General features: G+C 45.7%; 1 protein-coding gene across 15 annotated transcripts in view; it reads right to left on the bottom strand.

Annotated features, from left to right (window-relative positions):
* The window catches only part of DGKG (diacylglycerol kinase gamma), a 300,941-nt gene that overhangs the window by 30,696 nt on the left and 247,375 nt on the right, over window positions 1-22,870 (bottom strand). For 14 of the 15 annotated variants that reach the window (XM_053308427.1, XM_053308435.1, XM_053308434.1 and 11 more), the window contains one exon: window positions 2,054-2,255. In XM_053308427.1, coding sequence (XP_053164402.1) covers window positions 2,054-2,255 — 202 coding nt within the window. Of the gene's footprint in view, window positions 1-2,053; window positions 2,256-22,755; window positions 22,798-22,870 lie in introns of those variants that run through there. The other variant, XM_053308437.1, reaches the window with a different exon arrangement.

The following is a 22,870-nucleotide window of genomic DNA, read 5'->3' on the forward strand; positions in this document are numbered from 1 at the left end:
GACCCAGAAGCCAAGCTCTGCAACAAACTTTGCTGCTGGTTCTGTCTCTTCATCTACTTCAGCAATATTATTACTGGCCTAAACAACATCAACCATACATCAAGGGCTCATTCATCTGAATAACACTAATGTTTACACACACACACACACACACACACACACACACACACACACACACACATACATATACCAGCATCTGCCAGTAATGCCCTTTGGCAGTTTGGACTGACTGCTTAAATGGGGACATTTTGATGTAAGTGAATGACATGAATGAACACAAATTAGACCTTAAAGGGGGGCACATACAGAAGCTAGTCAGTCTCCCTAGGTACCCTACTTTTGTCAGGTGGGTCAGTATATTCCAAGAGAGCCATTTCAAAGAACCATTACAATGTGAGGAAGAATAAATGGAATTTGTAAACAAATTTGATAAATATTTCTTAGGGCTTGAATAAGAATCATGGGCACATACCCCAGTAGTCCTCCTGTAAAAGCCCCATTAAAATGAATGGGAGATGTGCAAGAGCTTGGTAAGGTTCTTGCACAGCTCCCATTCATTTTAATGGAGTTTGCACAGGAGAACTTCATGGGCAATTGTACTGTTTGAGTAGGCCATTCATTACAAAAGTGACATTTGTCTCCTATCTGCGTGGGCATTGTATTCATGATAAGTGTAATAATTCTGGTAATCATAATTATTTTTTCTTCTTCCATTCTCACCTGCTACCTTAGTTTACATTGCACCTGCACCCATTTATCATTTTCTTTCATGAAGTAGGCTGTCTTCCCCCAAAGAGTAACTGGAAGTGAACCCTGTCCTGACTGACAGGCTGGTAAACTCCAGGGATCAGCCAACCAGCACACCAGGTGGGTGGGACCTAAAGAGCCATGAGGAGGAAGAGAAGGTCTCTTTGTTAGTTGAAGCTGGCTGAGAGTGCAGAGAGCAGAACATGTGCCATGAGCTGCAGGAAAATCTCTCTGCAGGTCTGGGGAAAGCCAGGAGAGCAGGGAACTTGACTCCTCTACCATGGTTTTGGTGAGTTCAAGAAAGATGCCAGGCCTTTTGGGCTTCTGGAAGCTAGTCTAGGGAAAAGCTTGCTTAGCCAGACTGTGCGTTGCTTTCATGTGCTTTGCATATCCCTGAAACCGTTAAATTGTTTAGCCTGTGCCCAGCCAGCTAGGGTGTTGCAAAAGACTCTGTAAGCTTTTAAAAGGTGCTTTTGTAGGTTTTGTAAACTGTGGATGATGCAAGTCATTTAATGGTATAGAGAAAGATATGCTGTTCTGGTAGCTCCAGGTCTTAACACTCACATCAGTTTTGGAGGATGAATACAACTGAAGGAAGCCTGGGCGGGTGCGTGGCTGGGGGAGTCAGTCATGTGACTTGCCTCTGGGGGCCCCCCCAAGGCAGTGGGCCCCCAGACAACTGTCTCCCCTTGCCCTGTTATAGTTATGCCCCTGCTGCTGAGTATTCCTTTTACCTGTAACTAAAAACTGAGAGAACCTCAGATGGAAGCTGTCTGTAGTATTTTGAATAAAGTTTTTTTCTTTTTGTTATTTGCATTTTGCAAGCCTCTCTGGGTGGATTTTTAATGCAGAGAAAGGGGGCTTTTTCTTTGGTGCAACACACCTCATACATTAAGCAACTACCAGCTTTCTCACCATGTGTAAGTTTGCATGTGGAAGGTTTTTTGTATACTTTTCCAATAGGAAAAAGGAGAATTTCCCTGGGATTAACACCCAAGTCCAAGAGGGAATTAATCTCTGTCAATAACTGGGGTGCTGGTGGCAGCCTAGATCCTACCAAGATTACAGGAAGGTTTTGGGAGAAGCCTTTGTTTGGAAAGCATGGGGTGGGGGGATGATTTGGCATTTTTCTTCCTCTCACGTGGGCTTGCGCTGAGACAAAGGCTTGTAATCTGCTACACACACACACACAAACACACACACACACTTCAGCTCTTTAGCAGAGGCCACAGTAGGCCAGCTCTTAAAATATCAGAACCTGTCCATCTGTTCCCCCTACTGCAATCACAATTGTAGGCACCCTCACCTTGTATACAGAACTTCAGCTCCTTGGCATCAGTAACGACTGAGGATTGTAACTTTTCAGGTACTTTCTTGCTCATCCGGTTATAGCTGCGCTGCTTCTTAGTCTCTCCCCAGAGATTGGAGCCTCCGTACATGCTGGGAATGTTGAGGACTGCAATACCCTCCAATGAAGTGCTACTCAGGTCCAGAACTGTTCCATCACACTGGCAGAGAGGGAGAGAGAGGGAGACAGATAAAGGAAGATATCGTGAGACATTAATCATCATGGGTTACCTTCTGTGCACAGCACCTTTACAGCATACATATGAACATAAGAACAGCCCTGCTGGATCAGGCAGAAGGCCCATCTAGTCCAGCCTCCTGTTTCACACAGTGGCCCACCAGATACCTCTGGGGAGCCCACAGGCAAGTGGTATGTGCATGCTGTCTCTCCTGCTGTCGCTCCCTTGCAACTGGTATTGAGAGGCATTGTGCCACTGAGGCTGAAGATGGCCCACAGCCACCAGACTAGTAGCCATTGATAGACCTGTCCACCATAAACCTGTCTAAACCCATTTTAAAGCCATCCAAGCTGGTGGCCATCACCACATCCCATGGCAAGGAATTCCTTAGATTAATTATGTGCTGTGTGAAAAAGTACTTCCTCATGTCGGTCCTAAATTTCCCAACCTTCAGTTTCATGGGGTGACCTCTGGTTCTAGTATTATGAGAGAGGGAGAAAAATTTCTCTCTGTCTACCCTCTCCACTCCATGCATAATCTTATACACCTTGATCACGTCTCCCCTTAGTCGCCTCTTTTCCAAGGTAAAGAGCCCCAGATGCTGTAGCCTAGCCTCATAAGGAAGGGACTCCAGGCCCCTGATCATTTTGGTTGCCCTCTTCTGCACCTTTTCCAGTTCTACAGTATCCTTCTTAAGATACAGTGACCAAAGCTGTATGCAGTACTCCAGATGTGGCCACACCATAGATTTGTATAAGGGCATTATAATATTAGCACTTTTCCCCCCAACCCCCTTCCTAATGATTCCTAGCATGGAATTAGCCTTTTTCACAGCTGCCGCGCACTGAGATGACACTTTCAATGAGCTTTCCACCACGACCCCAAGTTCTCTCTCCTGGAAGCTTTCCAGACTAGACCCTGCAACAGGGTCACGACACATCTCTGAAGTGTGCTTCCACACTTCCTGTGTTGTGACACCGCAATCCCGACAAAAGCGCTAGGGTGCTGTTCATATGCCGGACGCCTTGTTTCGAATTTAATCACTGTGACTTAGTGCTATGAAGTTGTTTATCTGGTGAAAAAAAGGTGGGTTTTTGTGGGTTGTTAGTTTTCGTGAGACTGCTCCCCCTTCAGGTTTTACATCTTGAAAGTGATTTGCCTGAACGGAGCATTTTGCCGCTTTTGAGTGGCTGGTTGGAAAAGCGCCCTGGTCAGTCACTGACAGCTCAGATCCCATCAGCATATATGTGAAGTTGGTGTTTTTTGCCCTAATATGCATCACTTGACACTTGCTTACATTGAACCGCATTTGCCATTTTGTTGCCCACTCCCCCAGTTTGGAGAGATCTTTTTGGAGTTCCTCACAATCAGTTGTGAATTTCACTACCCTAAATAGTGAATTAATAGTGAATAGTGAAATAATGAATAGTGAATAGTGAATTTGCAGTGTCATCTGCAAATCTGGCTACTTTGCTGGTCACCTCAGCTTCTAGATCATTTATGAACAAGTTAAAGAGCACTGGTCCCAGTACCGATCCCTGGGGGACTCCACTTCCTACCTACCTCCATTGTGAAAACTGTCCATTTATTCCTACTCTCTGTTTCCTGTTCTTCAACCAGTTACTGTTCCACACATGAACCTGTCCGATTATTCCATGACTGCTAAATTTACTCAAGAGCCTTTGGTGGGGAACTTTATCAAAAGCTTTTTGGAAGTCCAAGTATACTATGTCAACCAGATCACCTTTATCCACATGCCTGTTGACACTCTCAAAGAACTCCAAAAGGTTAGTGAGGCAAGACTTTCCCTTGCAGAAGCCATGCTGGTTCTCCTTCAACAAGGTCTTTTCTTCTATATGCTTCTTGGTTCTATATGCTTCTTCTAATTTAAATTAGAAATTTAAATATTTCTAATCTACCCTCCTAATAAGCCAAGGTGACTCCCTAATGCAATATAAACAATAAAACAATACTATAGCAAAGTACATAGGAAGCTGCTTTATACTGAGTCAGACTATTGGTTCATCTAGCTCAGTATCGTCTATACTGACTGGCAGCAGCTTTCTAAAGTTTCAGGCAGGATTCTCTCTCAGCCCTACCTGGAGATGCCAGGAAGTGAATCTGAGATCTTCTACATGCATGCAGTTGCTCTACCACTGAGCTATGGCCCCATTCCCTAAAGGGAATCTCTTACAGCAGACAGCATTCACATGTAGTCACCCATCCAAATGCAAATCAGGGCAGACCCTACTTAGCAAAGGGGACAATTCATGCTCACTACTGCAAGACTAACTCTCCTCCCCTAATATAGCATAGAAATAATGTACAACCAGAGGAATTTCAAAGGTCCCAGACAGCTTTTTGGAACAGGCTTTACCATTTGTCTTGAAGTTGAGCAATGAAGTACACTTACTACACACTTCTCTAGGAAGTGCATTCCAAGATATTGCGGACACTGTCAAAAAGGCCCTGCTTCATTCTGCAGCTGCTCTTAGTGCAGTTACTGATGGGATCCCTTGCTGGAACTTCTTAACGAGTGAAGCAGTGTGCATGTGGGAAGAGATGTTCTCTGAAATAAAGTCATGTAGGGTCTTAAAGGTCAAAACCAGCAACTTTAATTGGGTCAAGAGACAAATTTGAACTAAATACAGTTAATAAAATAAGCTGAAAGTGTTTTTACTTCCCACAGCATTCTGCACCAGCTAAAGCTTTTTAACAATCTTAAAGAGTAAATTTTGCATGCATTACAGTAGCTGATCCTCAAGGGTACAAGGCATAGATGATTGTGGCACAGTTCTTGTTTCCCAGGAAATTGATGTGTCCCAGCTCCAACTGATACAGTAAATGACACTCCTTGTCATGGCAGCCTTCTGGTTATCAAGCAGCAAAGCCAGGACAAGGACTACAAACTTGTTCCGACAAGGTAATTACAATCCTGTCAGCAACAGGTAAGCTAGCATTCTCTAGTTCCTCACCAGCACCATCCTGCTTTGCAAGCCGAGGCGCTCTTACCCCTGGACTTCTGGGCCAAGGTCCAGGGCCGCCACATCCCCGGGGACTCCCAAAATCTCTTTAGTCTGTCCCGGGAGGTGTGGTCGCTGCGCCACACCGCCGGCCCATGCTGTGCCAGGTGGCCAAGCCTGACCTCAGCTTTAGAGACAGCAGAGAGTGGGGAAAGAAATATGTGGGATGGGAATATGTTTGTGTGTTGAAATGTTTCTGCAAATGCATATTTGCATCAATATACCTGTTTCATAGTCTTACACTAGCTGACCCCGCACAGAACATCTGTGCAGTTGTGCACTGAGCCTGTGGCATCCCACCACAGCCCTCTCGCTTGCTCGCTCTCCCCCCACAGCCCACCTGCTCGCTCTGACCCCGCAGCCCACCTGCTCACTCTCCCCTCCGCAGCCCGCTCGCTGTTCCCCCGCAGCCCGCCCACTCACTCTCCCCCTGCATCTCTCTCGCTCGCTCTCCCCTCCGCAGCCTGCCCGCTCGCTCTCCCCTCCACAGCCCGCCCACCCGCTCTCTCCTCCGCAGGCCACTCGCTCGCTCTCCCCCCGCAGCCCACCTGCTCGCTCGCTCTCTCTGTCTCCCCCGCAGCCCACTTGCTCTCTCCCACCACAGCCCGCTTGCTCTCTCCCCCTGCAGCCCGCTTGCTCTCTCCCCCCGCAGTCCGCCCGCTCGCTCTCTCCCTCCACAGCCCACTCGGTCACTCTCTCCCCCCGCAGCTCTCTCCCCTTGCAGCTCTCCCCATTGGAGGGCCAGGGCCAGGCCATCTCAGCACCACCTCCCACCTCCTCCTCCCGGCTGGTAGAGCTTTGCCCGCTGTCTGCCCACCTCCTCACTGCCACCATTATTTCTCCCTGCCACCGCCTCCTCTTCCTGGCCGGCAGGGGTTTGCCCGCCATCCACCCACCTCTTCTGGCAGGAGGGGCTTCGCCTGCCGGCCCTCCACCTCTGCATCCTGACCACCGCCATTATTTCTCTCCGCTTCAATGCTGGAACTCTTGCATGCTCTAGAGCATTTGCGCGTTAGTACTTGATTGCTCCCCTCACGTCAGAGATCTCCCCACCCTCACCTGAGCTGCACTCCTGCTCCTCCTCCATCCCGTTGCTTCCATCCCCCTCACCCTTCTTGGTCGTGGCTGCAGCATTGCTGCCGCCTATTGGCCAAGCTGCAGCCCCCGTTCCCCAGAGACCTCCCCACCCTCACCTGAGCCCCGCTCTGACTCCTCCTTCCAGGAGCAGCAGCAGTGGTTGACCGGGCCATTCCTCACTGCTGCCACCACCATGGCTGCTCATTCCCCTCAGGCCGCTCAGGCCCAAGTCTGTCCCTGGCCTGCCTGCCTCCCTCTGACAATGGCCTCGGTAGCCCCAAACAGCAGCAGTGGTTGACTGGGCCCTACCTTGCTGCTAGTCCTGCCATGGCCGCTCATTCCCCTCAGGCTGCTGACAGGCTCAGGCCCGTCCCTTGCCCTTCCTTCTGTCTCTCTTCCCCCTCCCTTCTTTTTCTCTTTCTCTCTCCTCCACTCGCTCTTCCCCACTCTTTCTTCCCCCTCCCTTCATGTTTTTCTCTCTCTCTTCCTCCCTCCCTGAGTTAACATATTTTGTTCATCTTGTTTCCTCATCTCATTCACACAATGGCATCCTCCTTCTCCTGAAGGGGCTCTTTCCTCCCTCACGACCCATCTTTTTGCAGAGCCCTGCCTGCTATCCTTTTATATATAGAGATTCCTCTCCTCTACAATCAAGAACATTTTCTGACCAGTAACAGTTGCATTCCAACTGACCTTAACCATCACAGGCTCCTCCTCCTTATCTGCATAGGGAATCCCCACTGCCCAATCACCACAGTGCCACAGGCTCCTCCTCCCTATCTGAATATGGAATCCCCACTGCCCAATCACCATGGTGCTTCTGCTCTCACAGGCTCCTTCTCCCTATCTGCATATGGAATCCCCACTGCCCAATCAGGTGCTTCTGCTTGCAAACTGTCAGCCAATCGCCTCCTTTCTACCATGTCCCCATGCATGGCCCATCTTGGAGAATTAATAATATAGATAGATAGATTCTTGTGAGTTCAGTTGCTCTTTGTGTCCTCAAGAACCCATGAAATTAAAAATACTGCATGTATCATGGTGTGTGTGTGTATGCTTGACTTGTGGGTGGGGTGGGGCTCCAAAGGCCTTTAGGTCCAGGCTCCCAAATTGCCTTGGTGCTCCTCTGTTTGCAAGCAGAAAGTCCCAGGTTCAATACCCTAGTGTCTCCAGTTGGATCAGGAAGCAGGTGATAACAAGGACCTCTGCCTAAGAGATCTGGAGAGCTGCTGCAAGAGCAGACAATTCTGGGATGGGGTTGTTGGAGATGAACTTCCAGTGCATCGACCTTTTGCACCAACTGTCCTAATGACCACTAGGGGCATTGGGAGTAGAGACAGTGAGTCAGGGTCTCCCTATCTGTCCCTACTCTATGACCCCTGAACTGTCTGCAGCACTTCCTGTGCTGCGTCACAATCCTTCCTTTCCTCCTAGAGAGCAGATGGAAACATCTCTCTCTCTCCTTACCTATCCACTATGTAGTCCTTTAGATTAGAGATAGGTCTTTCCTATCTAAGTATATTTAACCAATAAATATTTAGTGTTTAGTCATACAAGGATCTCCATGTGTTTTCTCTAAACAGCTGCAATATCCAAACCATCCTCTGCTACCTACACTGTAACTGGAGTGTGTGCTCATTTCTTAGTGCTCTGCTGTTTTACCTGTTGTAGGTAAAAATCAACAACCTCTAACAGGGGCTGCTTCCTCACTAGTCCTTTTATCTGCAATTGACATCTATTCACTTTTTGTGGAGCAACCACATGATGCTGTAGTCAAATATAGGTGGCCCTTGTTCTCCACGGACTCCATAGCCGTGGGTTTTTTTTGTATCTGTGATTGGTTTTAGAGACCTAGTTTCATTACCCATGGGTAGAAGAATAGGCAAAATTTTCCTATCCACAGTTTTGAGTTTTCCTGGCATTTCTGGTTGCCATTTTCCAGCAGAGAGCCATTTTGTGGTTCTTAAATGTGTGTGTGTGTATCCAACTCTTTGTGGGGCTTGGGGGGCATTGCTGGAGACCTGGAGAATAAGGTACTCTTAGTTCTGCTCCCTTTCTTTTTTGGCCCCTTTTTTGTTGTTGTTAGAACCCTAATCCCCCAATTCCCATTCACTCAAAGTTTCATTATTCACAGTTTCTGTATTTGCACCTATAGGCGAGAATAGAGCCCCCCAAAATAATGAGGGCCATCTGTAACTGCATTCCAAGTTTTTGTATAAGTACTGTCCTTCTGTGTTTTTCCCCAGATCTGATCTATGACAATTATTTCCCCATATAATGCTACTGCAGCACCATCCTGTCTAGTTTGTACAAGCAAAGTGATACTAGAGCTTTTAAAGGGAATTGCTCCTTTAACCTGAAAGCTTCTTATTAGCAGGTCCAGCCCATTTTATTGCTCCCCTGGTCAGTGCAGCTGGGGGATGGGTACTGAATTACCCCCATTTAATCAGCTTTTATTTGCTATGGGGGCATTAAATTATTAGTCTTGTTCCATTACATTTTCTTTTCTTTATGGTGAAATATAACACACCCTGTTGATTTAATCTACAGCTTGTTCTGTAGGAACAAGACATGACTAAATAAGGGTCAGTTCAGCACTCATCTTCTAGCTGTGCTGACCTAGGAAGCAATACAATGGGCTGAACCTGCAGATGGAAGGTTTTCAATGGGTCTTTCGTAAATTGAATTTAAATTGTAAGTAGACATTACAGGAGGGCCTTGGCCATGGAGAATGACATTGCTGGATAATACAGCATTATATTAAATGCTGTGCGGAACCTTCATTTTAGTTCTAGCTAATTTTTGAAAAACAAAGCCTCAGCAGTACCAAAGGGCCCTACTGTAGAAGTAACCATGATGGACCAATAATCTGACCCAGTGTAAGACTGCTTCATATATTAATAGCCTTAGTTCAGCTTTATTCTGCTGGCCCTCATCAATTCAGCGATGCAAACATTCATCTCCTGCACAGAGGTCTGCCTGTCTAATAGCTATAGAAACAAATCCACAGTTCATGGAAAGAAGACTTACCAAATGATATATTTAGTGGTGCTTTCAGAACTGCTGTGTATGCATGGTCAGAAGACAGACTAATGTGATTACAACTTGCTTAAGAAGGGACTACATCAACTTGCTTAAGAAGGGACTACATCAGAAGGGACTACATCAGATAGACGCTGTACTGTGATCATTGAAAGATTCATCCAGATCCTATATAATTTGTGAGTCTACCACTTACAGTCATCCCTCGCCAACCACGGGGGTTCCATTCTGGCAAAGCCTCACTGGCAAATTTGCTGTTGGCAAGCAATTGAAATAAATGGGAATTAGGGGGTTAGGGGAACTGTGGTCTCAAAGACTGAAAAATCAAAGAAAAAATACAAAAGATTTGCCCTAAATCACTTGTAATCCCTTAAAATCACAAAGAATAAGCAAGAGGAGTGAGCAAAATGAACCTCTGGAAAATTGTGAACCCCCAAAATTGCTCAAAGGCACTTTTGAACCCCCCCCCAAACCACTCAATCACTTTAAATCATGATGAGTTCGCAGGGTCAGCAAGAGGAATGAGTGAACTGAACCTCTGAACCCCGCAAGATTGCTGAACCGCCCATCACTAAAAAATCTCACCAAACTGTGGATACTTGGGTCGTGAGTATCAATATAATCATCTTCCCCTTTCCAATGGAATCCTGGAAATTGCATGTTGGGGCAAGGGATACTAGGAATCTCTAACATAGAGTTTTCAGCAATTCCTAGGATTCTTTGGAGGAAGCCATGACAGTTAAAATGTTATAAATCCAGAATGCTTTCATTGGGTAGATAAGCCCATATACTTCATCAAGTTGCTGCTTCTAGGACTCCTTAAAAGATGCTTCTGGGATGAAATGCCCTGTTGCCTTGCCTTTCTTTCAAGCTCTCTGTTTCCAAACATGGAAAAACCTAGCTGAGCTATTTTTTGGTAACTCATCTTTACTTTTGTGAAGGCCTGAACAATTTTTTTTTAAATTGATGTGCCACACATTTACTTGGGAAGGAAATCCTACTTCTTCAGTGTGGTTTACTACTAAGAAAGCATGAAAAGGCGTGCAGTCTTAGGAAAGTTTGCTGCAAACTCTGGCCATCCTAAAGGAACGTAGTAAGACAGCAGCAGAAAACTATGTTTTAAAGAACTACTTTGGCCTGGAATACAAAGTAGATAAATGCAAGAGGGATGTGGGTGCTGCTCCAGTCCCGAAAGAACAATGATTGCCAACAAGCTAAATGCTGTCATTTCTGTTGTTTTTCATGGTGACATTAGAATTGGACCTCATCTGTGCTGGATAAACAGAGGTCTGGCAGGCCACAGAATGTGATATAGGTGCCATATATTTATGCAATACAGGAATGAGCATTCAATGGGCAATGAGTGTGTTTGCCTCTTTAACCCTGCTTTGTCTCTGTGCCAGTGTGGTACAATGGCCTCTTTGAGAAAGGGCAGCTGACGGGTTGTTGGCAGGGAGACTGGAAGTAGACATTTGCAGCTGGGGGAAAAACCAACTTTATTTCCAGGAGCCTATACTGTAACTGATGCCAATTTCCAAAACAAAACTGCCATTTCTCTATGCTCATGACAGATGCCTGGAGCCAGGGGGAGGGCAAACTGTTACTTTCAGCTTGAATGCTGCCAGATTAACACTTTGAAGCCCCAAGTTTGCCATCTCCTGAACATATATCTGCAAAAGATCCACAAGCATTAAATCTAGACTCCCTTTTCATCCATACACTCACAGATGCACTGAACCTGCAGAAGGTTCAGACAATACAATAGGTAAATAGGAGTCATATGTAACCAATATGGACTACAAACTATAAATATTCATAGTCTTCTCTGCCTCTGGACATATGTAACACAATCTGACTTACTAGTGCTGAATTCCAAATAGATAATTGTTAGGGCTCAATATTTGTGTGACATTCAATCAGCTAACCTGGAATCCCAAATCCTAGATATACAGAGACTGACTGTAATTATGCGTGCTGAAGGAAAGGTACTTTCCTTTGACATCTACCAGTGATGCTTAAGAATGCTAGTAATCTGGACATTCAAGCAGAAAGCAGAACTCTGCACATGCTCAAAGGTACTTTCTTTATTGACCACTTCATCTATTCCATGGTGAACCCAAGCAGTGTTCCCTCTAACAGAGATTCCCAGATGTTGTTGACCACAACTCCCTGAATCCTCAAGCAAAAGCCATTGCAGCTGGGGATTCTGGGAGTTGTAGTCAACAACATCTGGGAATCCCTGTTAGAGGGAATATTGAACCCAAGCCCCAGTTAAGCACTGCTATTGCAGAATGCCCAGCCTAAATGCTTCAAGAGCAGGTCAGAGGGACAATTCAAAAGCAGAATCAACAGTACAATTTCTAAGGACTAGAAAAACCAAGACACCTCATTGTATCTGGAATGGGCAATTTCTATAATTTCCTTACATCTAAACTATTCCTGAATATCTGCCTTCATAGTGTCTGAAATCCTCTCTAGGAACTATTTCATAACTTCCTTGCTCTGCAATTTGAATGTCTCCTAAATGCTTAGTTTAAATTCTCCCTACCTGCTTACAGCCAATGGAATGGCGTCCAACCTTTCTTTTAGTGTGACTAAGTTTTTCAGTAAATGTCAGAATTTCAGGGAATGTCGACATTTCCTGGTAATACTTAAGAATGTTAGCAGTCTGGACTTTTAAGAAGAAGGAAGGCACATTGACCCAGAAATAAGTACCTGTGCATAACATTTCAGGTAGTAACACATTCATGTTAGGGTAAACATCAGAACTTTGGTGAAAGTTGACATTTATTGGTACTATTTTAAAGATTTTTAGGAGGCCACTGGAAAATATCAGAAAATTCTGACATCTACTGCTAGATCTCAAAGCCAATGAATACTTTTGGCAAGTGACCAAAGTTATCCTCATTTCTATTGTTTACAACTAAATAGGCTGAAATAGAAGAAGCGATCATATTTCACAGGAGATGTTAATTGCCACCTGCCCAGCTGCAATGACTGTACACGCAAGTCAGCACATGCAATACTGGCTCTAAGATGCAGGGGAACCCATACAACCTATTCACTTTTATGTGTATCTTCTTTGTCCATTCTTGAGGTCCTGTTAACGCAAACTGTAGACAAAGTGGTACAACTAAGGGGGGATACATCACTGTCTTCAAATATCTGAAGAGCTGTCACACAGAAGAAAGAGCAGGTGTGTTCTCTTTTGCTCCTGAGCGCAGGACCAGAAGCAATGGATTCAGAGGCCTGGGGAGGCTGGTGGCGGCCTGTGTGCGGCCACGGTGGCAACCCCCTGGCCCCGCCCCTGCGTTTGACATCAGATGCTGGGGGCCGGCTAGCAATGCCCCCGCAAATGATGTCAGATGCGGGGGCATGGTCCCCCTCCCAAACGGGGCTGAGCAGCACCATTTGGAAGGAAATCAACCCACGCTGCGTTGGGCAGCGTGGGCCGGAGCAACTCTCCCTGCCTTAAAGGCAGGGAGAGCCGTTTCGTCCACGCTGCCAAAGCAGCGTGGGCCTATCTCCCTCCAAAACGGGGCTGTGTGGCCTCGTTTGGGAGGGAGATCGATTGGCTCCGGTGCGTTGGCAGCAAGACCAGGAGCAGCTCTCCCTGCCTTTAAGGCAGGGAGAGTCACTCCGGCCATGCTGCCAACACAGCGTGGGCCGATTTCAGTTCCAAACGGGACTGCACAGCCCCGTTTGGGACTGAAATAACACCCCCCACTTTTGACATCGGATGCGGGGGGCGTGTCTGGGGACACGCTCACGGCCTGATTGGTAGTGGCCCAAGTTCTTTGAACCCGCTCGCCTAATGGTGGCTCCACCCCTGAAGGGGTTGAAATTACAAGGAAGCAGATTTAGACTAGCTATTTGGAAGAGTTTCCTAAATGTAAGAGCTATTCAACAGGAGACAGTCTGCCTTGTGCAGTGGTCGGCTCTCCTACACTGGAGGTTTTCAAATGCAGGTTACATAGCCATCTGTAAGGGATGCTGTAGCAGACTCTTGCAGTGAGCAGAGGGTTGGACTAGAAGGCATCCAAGGTACCCAGTTCTAAAATTCTGTTACTGTATTCTTACTGTTCCCAGGCTGTAATGTAGTTGGGTACTACAGGATTAATGCTTCTCCGTTCAATAAAAAATCCCTACACATACAAAGCTAGCATATGAGGGAAGATGCTAGACTAAAACCCTGACATCTAGTTTTCTATGTGCAGACATTTTTTAATATGGAGGGGCATTCAGCCATGTCACCCTTGCTTGCAGTCTGAAGTGGTACTGTCTCACTAGCCCAGGGCCTTTTTATTTGCTTATTTGTTGCTTTGATTTATATACCACCTGACTCCAAAGGCTATAGGCAGTTCACAAAAATAAACACATGAAAAACAAAACAAAACAGCAATTTAAAAATGTAAAACATTCAGAGATTACTAAAAGCTTGGCAAAAAAAATGTGTCTTAAGGGCTCTTTTGAAGGCTGGCAAAGATGTTAAGCCACAAATGTCTATAGGGAGCACATTCCACAGCCTAGGAGCAACTACAGAGAAGGCCTGCTCCCAAGTTACGCCGGACGAGCTGGTAGCATACGGAGACAGACCTCTCTCGGTGATCTCAATGTGCAGTGGGGATCTTTTTAAGACTCTGAGAGGCCCAAGGGCAAATGCTTCATTTGAAACCCATCGCCCCTACACTTTATGCTCCCTGGCTGACATACTATGCAATGTTATGCACACAGTGGAATGTAACATTTGTGCAGTTGTGTAAGTGCACTGTTGCACAAGTGCAAAACTTTCAGTCGTGCAACAGTGTGGCCATTCTATAATGGCTGTACTGTCACATGGCTGCACTGTCACATAACTCAGTTTGTGCAATGTTTTCAACAGTGCCGTCGTGCAACTGCATGGACATTTTATTCCACTGTGTTGCTCAGTATTTCAGCTGCCGCATCCTGTGCCAATGTAATAATCTCAAAACCTGAAACGATTCTTCATTCTCGGATTATTTTTTTAACTGATTAGTTTTACTGCCTTGACTGAAAGGCTTGATCTGATCATTTCAAACACTGACCCATACTTTGGATAGGTCCCCCTCCATGTGTGGGCCCCAGGGTTATAGCCTTCTCTTGCCTCCCCCTAAAGAAGGCCCTCAGCTAGCCTCAGAGCTCAAGACAGTTCATGAAATGTGCACACCTTTCTCATTTCCATTAAAAATGACATTGGCAAATGGGAGCTTTATTGTATGGCTGCTTATGATAATACGAAATAAAATGGCCATATGCATAGTATATCCAAAATTAAAAACACACATACACTTACAAAATGGGGGTCAACTAGTGAGGATCTAGCACAAATGAAAAGGACAAAGGGGTTGTAATGAATCACAAGCCAAACTCAATCTCAGCGGCTGCCTGGAAAAAATGACGCAAATGCCATTTTAGGCTGCATTTATAAAAGCACTGGGTGTGTAGGGTGCGGAAAGTAATAGTACTGTTCACTGAGAAACCAAACCAAACCAGAAGCACGCCTCCCTTAGTTTTAAGAATAGTTGGACAATGGGAAAAAGTTCCTTCGGAAGCTGAGGAATCTCCTTTCTTTCATAGCTCTGTGTGTGTGTGTGTGTGTGTGTGTGTGTGTGTGTGTGTGTGTTTTAAACTCTGCAACTAAAGGCCAAACTAGATGCTATTTTAATTGCATTTTTAAAATAGTGTGCTTAGGATTGGTTATGTCTCTTTTTGAACAAAAAGCAGCCTCTGGGGAGGGAACTCCCAATCTGGATTGGGACCAGGGTGCAAGGGGGGGTGGGTTGAACCCCACCCTGTTATTTGTCCTGATTTTTTTTAAAGTAATTTACTAAGGACCTACAGCTATTATCCAGAGGAACAAGCTTTACTTGGGTCATATTTCAGCTATGAACTAGAGATAGGTGGAAAAGCTCATTAACTCTTTCACTGGGATATGAAGATGGATATGAAGTCTTAAAATAAAAATAAATAACTAGCAGGCCGTAACAAGACAGAGCCATCTGCACAACCCAAGCAGGTTGTGGTTCAGGGCTGCTTGCATTGCAACCTTTTCGGGAACTTCCTTCCCATAGTTCCCCTTTGACAGGAATACATTCCCAAGAACCCTAAGAATGAGTTTAAATTTAGGTTTTGATTTAGAGGAGAATAAGGCCTCCCTAAGCTCGGGGCTAGCCACCTAATGGCGCAGGGGGGAATGCTTGACTAACAGGAAGAAGGTTGCTGGTTCGAATCCCCGCTGGTATGTTTCCCAGACTATGGGAAACCCCTATATCAGGCAGCAGCATTAGAGGAAGATGTTGAAAGGCATCATCTCATACTGCGCGGGAGGAGACAATAGTAAACCCTTCCTGTATTCTACCAAAGAAAACCACATGGCTTTGCGGTCGCCAGGAGTTGAAATCGACTTGATGGCACACTTTACCTTTAAGCTTGGGGTTGGCTTGTTGCCTTTCATGGCTTGAGGCTAACGGCGCATGCTGTTGCTTGCCACTGCAGGCTAGCAGACAGGCAGTGTGTGCATCCAGCAGCAGCTTCACCCCACTGGCTGCTCCTTGGTGCCATTGCTGCTGCTTCAGCACCAGCTTCCTCTCCTTCTCTTCCACTGTTGCTCCAGCACCAAACTTGTCCACTTTGTCTCCTCCATGCTGGTGCTGGAGAGACAGCAGGAGAGAGAAGGAGAGAGCGAGAGAGCTGGAGCAGCAGTGGCAGTGAGGAGAGACTGGCAGGTGAAGCTGCTGCTCCACATGATACACCAGGTGGTGTGCACCAAAGGGTAGAGCAAGCCAGAAGACGAGGGCAGTGAGGGGGAAGAGAGGCGGCATCAGGGCTGGCAGGAGGGGCAGAGCCAATGATGGGGAGAAAGTCTAGAAAGCATAAAAAAGCCAGGAAGCCTCCACAAAATGCCAACAAAAAGAAAGAGCACATCTCAAGATGATCTCTAGTAAGGTTTTCAAACGCTATATTTGCTCCTGAAGAGAGCCTCTTTGGCCGAAATGTGTTGGGCTTTCAATAATGTACATTTACAAACATCTTGAGGCGTGTTCTCTCTTTTGGTTGAAAAACGTCCAGAGACAGGCAGCTGCAGCAAAGATGAGGCAGGGATGGTGACGCCTGTGGCATGGGGCAGGGTGGGGTACACACACTCACCATCCTGTGGCATACCTGTTGCCTGAGGCTGTTGCCTCATGTGGCCTCATCACATCAGTGCCCCTGATGAAGACACGGACTTTCTTTGAGTACTGTCTTTCACGTACACCTAAAGTTTTAAGGCTCATCTAAATGGTGGCTTGCTGCACTCCAGTTCAGCACTACAAGAAATACTGGGGAATATGGGGAGTGTCCTTGGGTCAGACAAGTATTTTTTTCCTCTGGGATGCTCTGTGGTAAGGACAGAAGTCAGCTGACTGACTTGCATACCAGCCATATGGGATGGGATTATCACATGAGCTGTCCAGGCACTGTGTTCATCACTGAAGGACTTAGAGGAAGTCCCGTCTCTGTCTGAAGGGAGTTAGTGGTGAATGGGGAGAGGGCTTTTTTGGTCCTGGCATCTCACCTGTGGGTTGCCTTCCCAGCGAAGTACACTTGGTGCCATGATGGTGTTTCAGCCCCAGGCAAAGATGTTCCTAGCTGCTCAGGGCGCTTTCCAGACTAGCTGCTGGAACAGCAGGAAAATGCCTCTGTTCGGGCAAGTCACATTCGGAACATAAACAGCAGGGGGGGAGCAGTCTCGCAGCAACTAACAACCTGAAAAAACAGCAACTTCTTCACACCGGATATACGATGTCCTTGCTCTTTATCGCAGCGATTAAATTCGCAACAAGGCATTGGACATGTGAACGGCGCCCTAATGTCCCCATAGGGACTGCAGTGTCACGACACAGGAAGTGTGGAAGCACACTTCCGAGATGCGTCCTGACCCCGTTGTAGGGTCTAGTCTGGGAAGTGCCCAGGCTAGGCAAAGATGTTTCTACTTGCCCAGGCCTTCCAGCATGTGACCTGTGATTGATTTCAACTTTTTTCTGCTCTGCTGGACTTGTATTACCTTATGGTACTCCTGTTGCTGATGTGCTTAATTCAATTTGCATCTGTTCTGTGTTTTGTTTGATTGATACTCGCTTTTACTTTTTATTGTTGTCTGTCCAGGAGCTTTCCCAGAAAGCAGGCTTTACCGTGGGTTTACTGCAAGGCTTTTATGCAAGTTTGAAGCTGCCCCCCAAAACCAAGGCAAAAAGTGGATTTTTTTTAACCCCAGATATAAATTGAGCTACATTCCAATGTGCAGTGAAAAACTCGAATTGTGTGTGAAGTGCTCCCTGATAGCTCCTAGGGACTTCAGGGTAAATCTGCCCAAAATGTGAATACCTCCCTGCTCCATTACAGAGGAGATGCGGGCTAAAAGCCGAGTGTGGAAAACTTCTTGGTAGGTTTTCTGAAGAGCGGCCCAGAAAAGCAAACAAACAAATAGTGGGGAACAGAGCAGATATTTTTAAAGACTGAGCTCTTTGGGGACAGGGAGCCATTTTATTTATTTATATATATCTATGTAAACTGCTTTGGGGACTTTTGTTGAAAAGCGGTATATAAATATTTGTTGTTGTTGTACCATGAACTAGTGCTGGAATGGGCTGAAGCACTGGACTGTGGTCATTGAAAATAATACTCCCAGTCCTTACAATGAATGTCATCTGAATGAGGCCTCAGGTTCCCAATGGCTTCCTGAATTCTTGAATACTGCTAGATTAGGGTGCTCTAAACTGGAGCTGGCCCTTCACATTTTGCACCCCAAGAAGTTTCACGGTCCAAGGAGTGCATCTCAAGATCTATTGTGATGTCACAAAGAATGGTGGGATAGTATTATCAGACTGTGCAGGCATTCAGCCTGACAGTTTGCCTTCATTATCCTCTACAACAGGAGTGGCCACCATGAGGCTCTCCAGGTGTTGAACTACAACTCCCATCACCCCCAGCCACAATTTACTGCAGCTAGGGATAATGGGAGTTGTAATCCAACAACAGTTGGGGAGACTCAGGTTGGCCGCCTCTGCTCTACAACATTTGAAAGCTCCTAGATAGGTGGTGCTTTACTAGTGTCGTTGCCACTTCACACAACTGCTTGTGCGACTTTTGTCATTGGATTGGCCCTGTTCTGAGCTTCTTCCTTTTAAAATACTTTGCACTCAACAGGAGGACACAGATTAATTTGCAAAGGATCCAATTGCCTTGGCAAAGCCTTTGTGCCAATTGACATTTCAGTATTCTAGCTTTAATGAATAACTAATGAAAGGTTCGTTTATCTACTGATGGGGAACGCAGGAAGTTTACAGAAAACACACACCTCACAAAAGCTCCAATACAAATTGTAAAATGACAGAGCTCTTAGCAACCACGGGCACATAGCTCACACTCCTCTCTAATTAATGGCTGTTTCCATGTAGCCCAAAGATGGCTGTGTGCAGGCACAGAAATCACACACACACACACACACACTTCCAAGCATACTCTGAAGTACAGCTGTAAGGGGGCATGGAAGTGGCATTGTTTTGTTCTTCTAAAACTGGCTTCAGAGATTACAAAAGCCCAGATTGCCCAATGCCAACAAGTATGCTGAAAGGGAATCTATCAAAGATGTGTACAAACTTTTAAAATGCCACTCAGTATCTATGGTTGTTTTTCCTTTCACAAAACTGCTGCCTCCGGTATCTGTATGCAAACAGGAGCTTTCTCCACTGTAAATCAACCTCCCTCTTGTACCCAGAGCATCTCATGATGTCACAGTGGACCGCGATGTCGCTAAATGACCGGTTGGAGCTTCCAGCTGTTTGTGGAAAAGAAAGCTTCTGTTTACATGCGAACAATGAGGAGCAACAGGAGATTTATTGTTAGCTGGAATAGATGTTGAATGTGTTCCATCCGAAGACTTGCTCATATCTATAATTGTGGGCCAGAAGCATGTTCATGTGCCAGCTCCCTAATTAGCAATAAGATGACGATTGTTTTTGTGAAGGCTGTGGAAGTCATAAACCCCAAGAGGAAAAGGAAGTATCCCAGCAGGCAAAGTTTTACTGGGAAGGTTTCTCCTGACTCCCTCCTGGGCTGTGGCTTTGCTAACAACACGTTTGGAAGAAAGGAGGCAAAACACACGCACTTCTTTCTGTTCCTCCTTCCCCCTTGCTGTCAGCAGTGAAGTGGCAACTGGGAAAGTCTTATGGATCTTTTCTTTATTCATCTGCAGCTGGCAGCCTTGTATGTGGCTCATAGGAAATGAGTCTTCTTTTGCCCAGTCCTTTCCCCATCTACTCTTGCTTTTGGAAGACTCATTTTGGAAGATAGTGCCAAGGATTGTGCTGTTCAAAAGTCCTTTACATACAGTGCATTTGTTATTTGCATGTTGTGTGTGGTCCATGCACCTTTTAAAAAACCTTCGCTGAGATAACTGCAAAATTTTACACACATGATGGAGTGTACAGGTGCAAAAATTGTGCAAACGGAGTTACATTACAGTGCAACCATTATACAATATATCATGGTCGCACTGTTGTGCAATTCAATTTGTGCAATTTTTGTGCCTGTGCAACAGCGCAAATGATATGTGCCACTGTGTCTATAACATTGCACAGCACATCAGCCACTGTGCTTTTGTTGCTGGAATATATGTTTAGAGTACAGAAAGCTTAGTATTTTGTATACGGATAAAAGCAATGCTTTCTACCTGGATGGAATGTATCTATTGATATTGTGTTAACAAACTGGTCTTGTGGTAGTAGCAAGCATGAATTGTCGCCTTTGCTAAGCAGGGTCCACCCTGATTTACATATGAATTGGAGACTACATGTGTGAGCACTGTAAGATATTTCCCTTAGGGGACGGGGCTGCTATGGGAAGAGCACCTGCATGCTTGCATGCAGAAGGTTCAAAGTTCCCTCCCTGGCATCTTCAAGATATGGCTGAGAGAGACCCCTGGGCACTTTCCAGACTAGCTGCTCATCAGCAGCAAAATGCCTCCATTTGGGCAAGTAGCATTCGAAACGTAAACATCAGGGGAAGTAGTCTCACAGCAACTAACAATCTGGAAAAACAGCAGCTTTTCCACACCTGATATACGACGTCATAGCGATATATCACAGTGATTAAATTTGAAACAAGGCATTGGAAATGTGAACAGTACCCTGCTGTCCACGCAAGGACTGCGGTGTCACAACACAGGAAACGTGGAAGCACACTTCCAAGATACGTCCTGACCCTGTTGTAGGGTCTAGTCTGGAAAGCTGCCAGTCTGTGTAGACAATACTGAGCTAGATGGACCAATGGTCTGACTTGGTATAAGACAGCTTACTATGTTCCTAAAAGAACATAAGAACAGCCCTGCTGGATTAGGCCCAAGGCCTATCTAGTCTAGCATCCTGTTTCACTCTGTGGCTCATCAGATGCCTCTGGGAAGCCCACAAGCAGGAGGTGAGGGTATGCCCTCTCTCCTGCTGATGCTCACCTGCAACTGGTATTTAGAGGCATCCTGCCTCTGAGGCTGGAGGTAGCCTATAGCCACCAGACCAGTAGCCTGGATAGACAGACCTGTCCGCTAAGAATTTGTCAAAGCCCCTTTTAAAGCCATCTAAGTTAGTGGCCTTCACCATATCCCATGACAGAAAATTCCATAGATTAATTATATGCTGTGTGAAAAAGTAATTCCTTTTGTCGGTCCTAAATTTCCCGATGTTCAGTTTCATGGGATGGCCCCTGGTTCTAGTGTTGTGAGAGAGGGAGAAAAAATTCTCTCCGTCCATCTCTCTACTCCATGCAGAATTTTATATACCTCTATCGCGTCTCCCCATATACACCTCTTTTCCAAAGTAAAGAGCCCCAGATACTGTAGTCTTGCCTCATAAGGAAGGTGCTCTAGGCCCCTGATCATCTTGGTTGCCCTCTTCTGCACCTTTTTGAGTTCTACAATATCCTTCCTAAGATATGGTGACCAGAACTGTACACAATACTCCAAATGTGGTCTCACCATAGATTTATATAACGGCATTATAATACAAGCAAGGTGGATGGACTCGATTACGACAGCAATGAATGCACCATTGAGAGATCTTAAAGACCAAGTGGAGGACAGATCATCCTGGAGAGAATCTGTCTATGTGGTCACTAGGAGTTGACACCGACTTGATGGCACTCACTCACTCACTCAATCAATTATAATACTAGCATTCTTATTTTCAATCCCCTTCCTAATGATTCCTGCGTGGAATTTGCCTCACATTGAGTCGACACTTTCAACTAACTGTCCACCACGACCCCAAGATCTCTTTCCTAGTCAGTCACCGACACCTCAGCTCTCACCAGCATACATGTGAAGTTAGGGGTTTTTGCCCCAATATGCCTCACTTTACATTTGCTTACATTGAACTGTATTTGCCATTTTGTCGCCCACTCACCCAGTTTGGAGAGATCTTTTTGGAGCTCCTCACAATCTGTTTTGGATTTCACTACTCTAAATAGTTTAGTGTCATCTGAGCCCTGCTGAATCAAATCAAAAAGTCATCTAGTCCAACATTCTGCTTTCCACAGTGGCCAACCAGATGTCTCCAAGAAGCCCAGAAGCAGGGCATGAAATCCATAGCCCTCTCCCACGGTTGACTCTGCAAATGATGTTCAATGTCAAATTGCCTTGGTAAGTGCAGGCTACATCTAGCCATCATGACTAATCCTCACTGACAGAACCATCTTCCATGAATGCATCTAAGCCTTTTCTAAAGCCATCTGAGTGGCTATCAGTATACCTTGCAGCAGTGATTTCTACAAATTTATAGTGCTTTATGTAAAAAAGCATTTCCTTAAGCCATCTTGAATCTACCACCCATCCATTTCATTGGGTTCAATTCCTGGTATTGTGTGGGAGGGCGAAAAAAAACACCCTCCTTCTATCCACTTTACCCAGGATGCAGCTGGGTAGTGATTTCTCCATGCTCATTCCATTCTGCGAACCAGCTTTTCTATTTTGTTTTTTAATATTTAACATTGTAATTGTACTGAAAATATTTAATAAGTGTCCAATATTTCATGTGTGCTCACAGCACAATCCCAGCATCGATGCACCTTTGTGTGGCTTCTGCCATGATATTCACAGAAATGACTGCACACAGCACATCTGTTCTTTAATTATTATTCATTATCTTAAAGAGAAGAACATTAAAAGGGCTTAAGCATGATCGGAGTCCATTGCTGAGTAATTGTATAAGGAATTGACCAGAAAGGGGTTTCTACTTCTCCCAGCTGGGTACCTTAGCACATAACCAAAAGTGCAGGAAGCAGAATCTTCTGGTGGATTCAGTCACTTATGCTGATCCCTTGATTCCTTTACTCTGCCAAGTAGATTCCCAGGAAATTGGCATGAGAGTACAGTAGGTGCTAGGTGGTTGGAGCAGCAGGTGCACC

The sequence above is a fragment of the Hemicordylus capensis genome, chromosome 3, assembly GCF_027244095.1.
Source record: "Hemicordylus capensis ecotype Gifberg chromosome 3, rHemCap1.1.pri, whole genome shotgun sequence".
Classification (NCBI taxonomy): Eukaryota; Metazoa; Chordata; class Lepidosauria; order Squamata; family Cordylidae; genus Hemicordylus; species Hemicordylus capensis.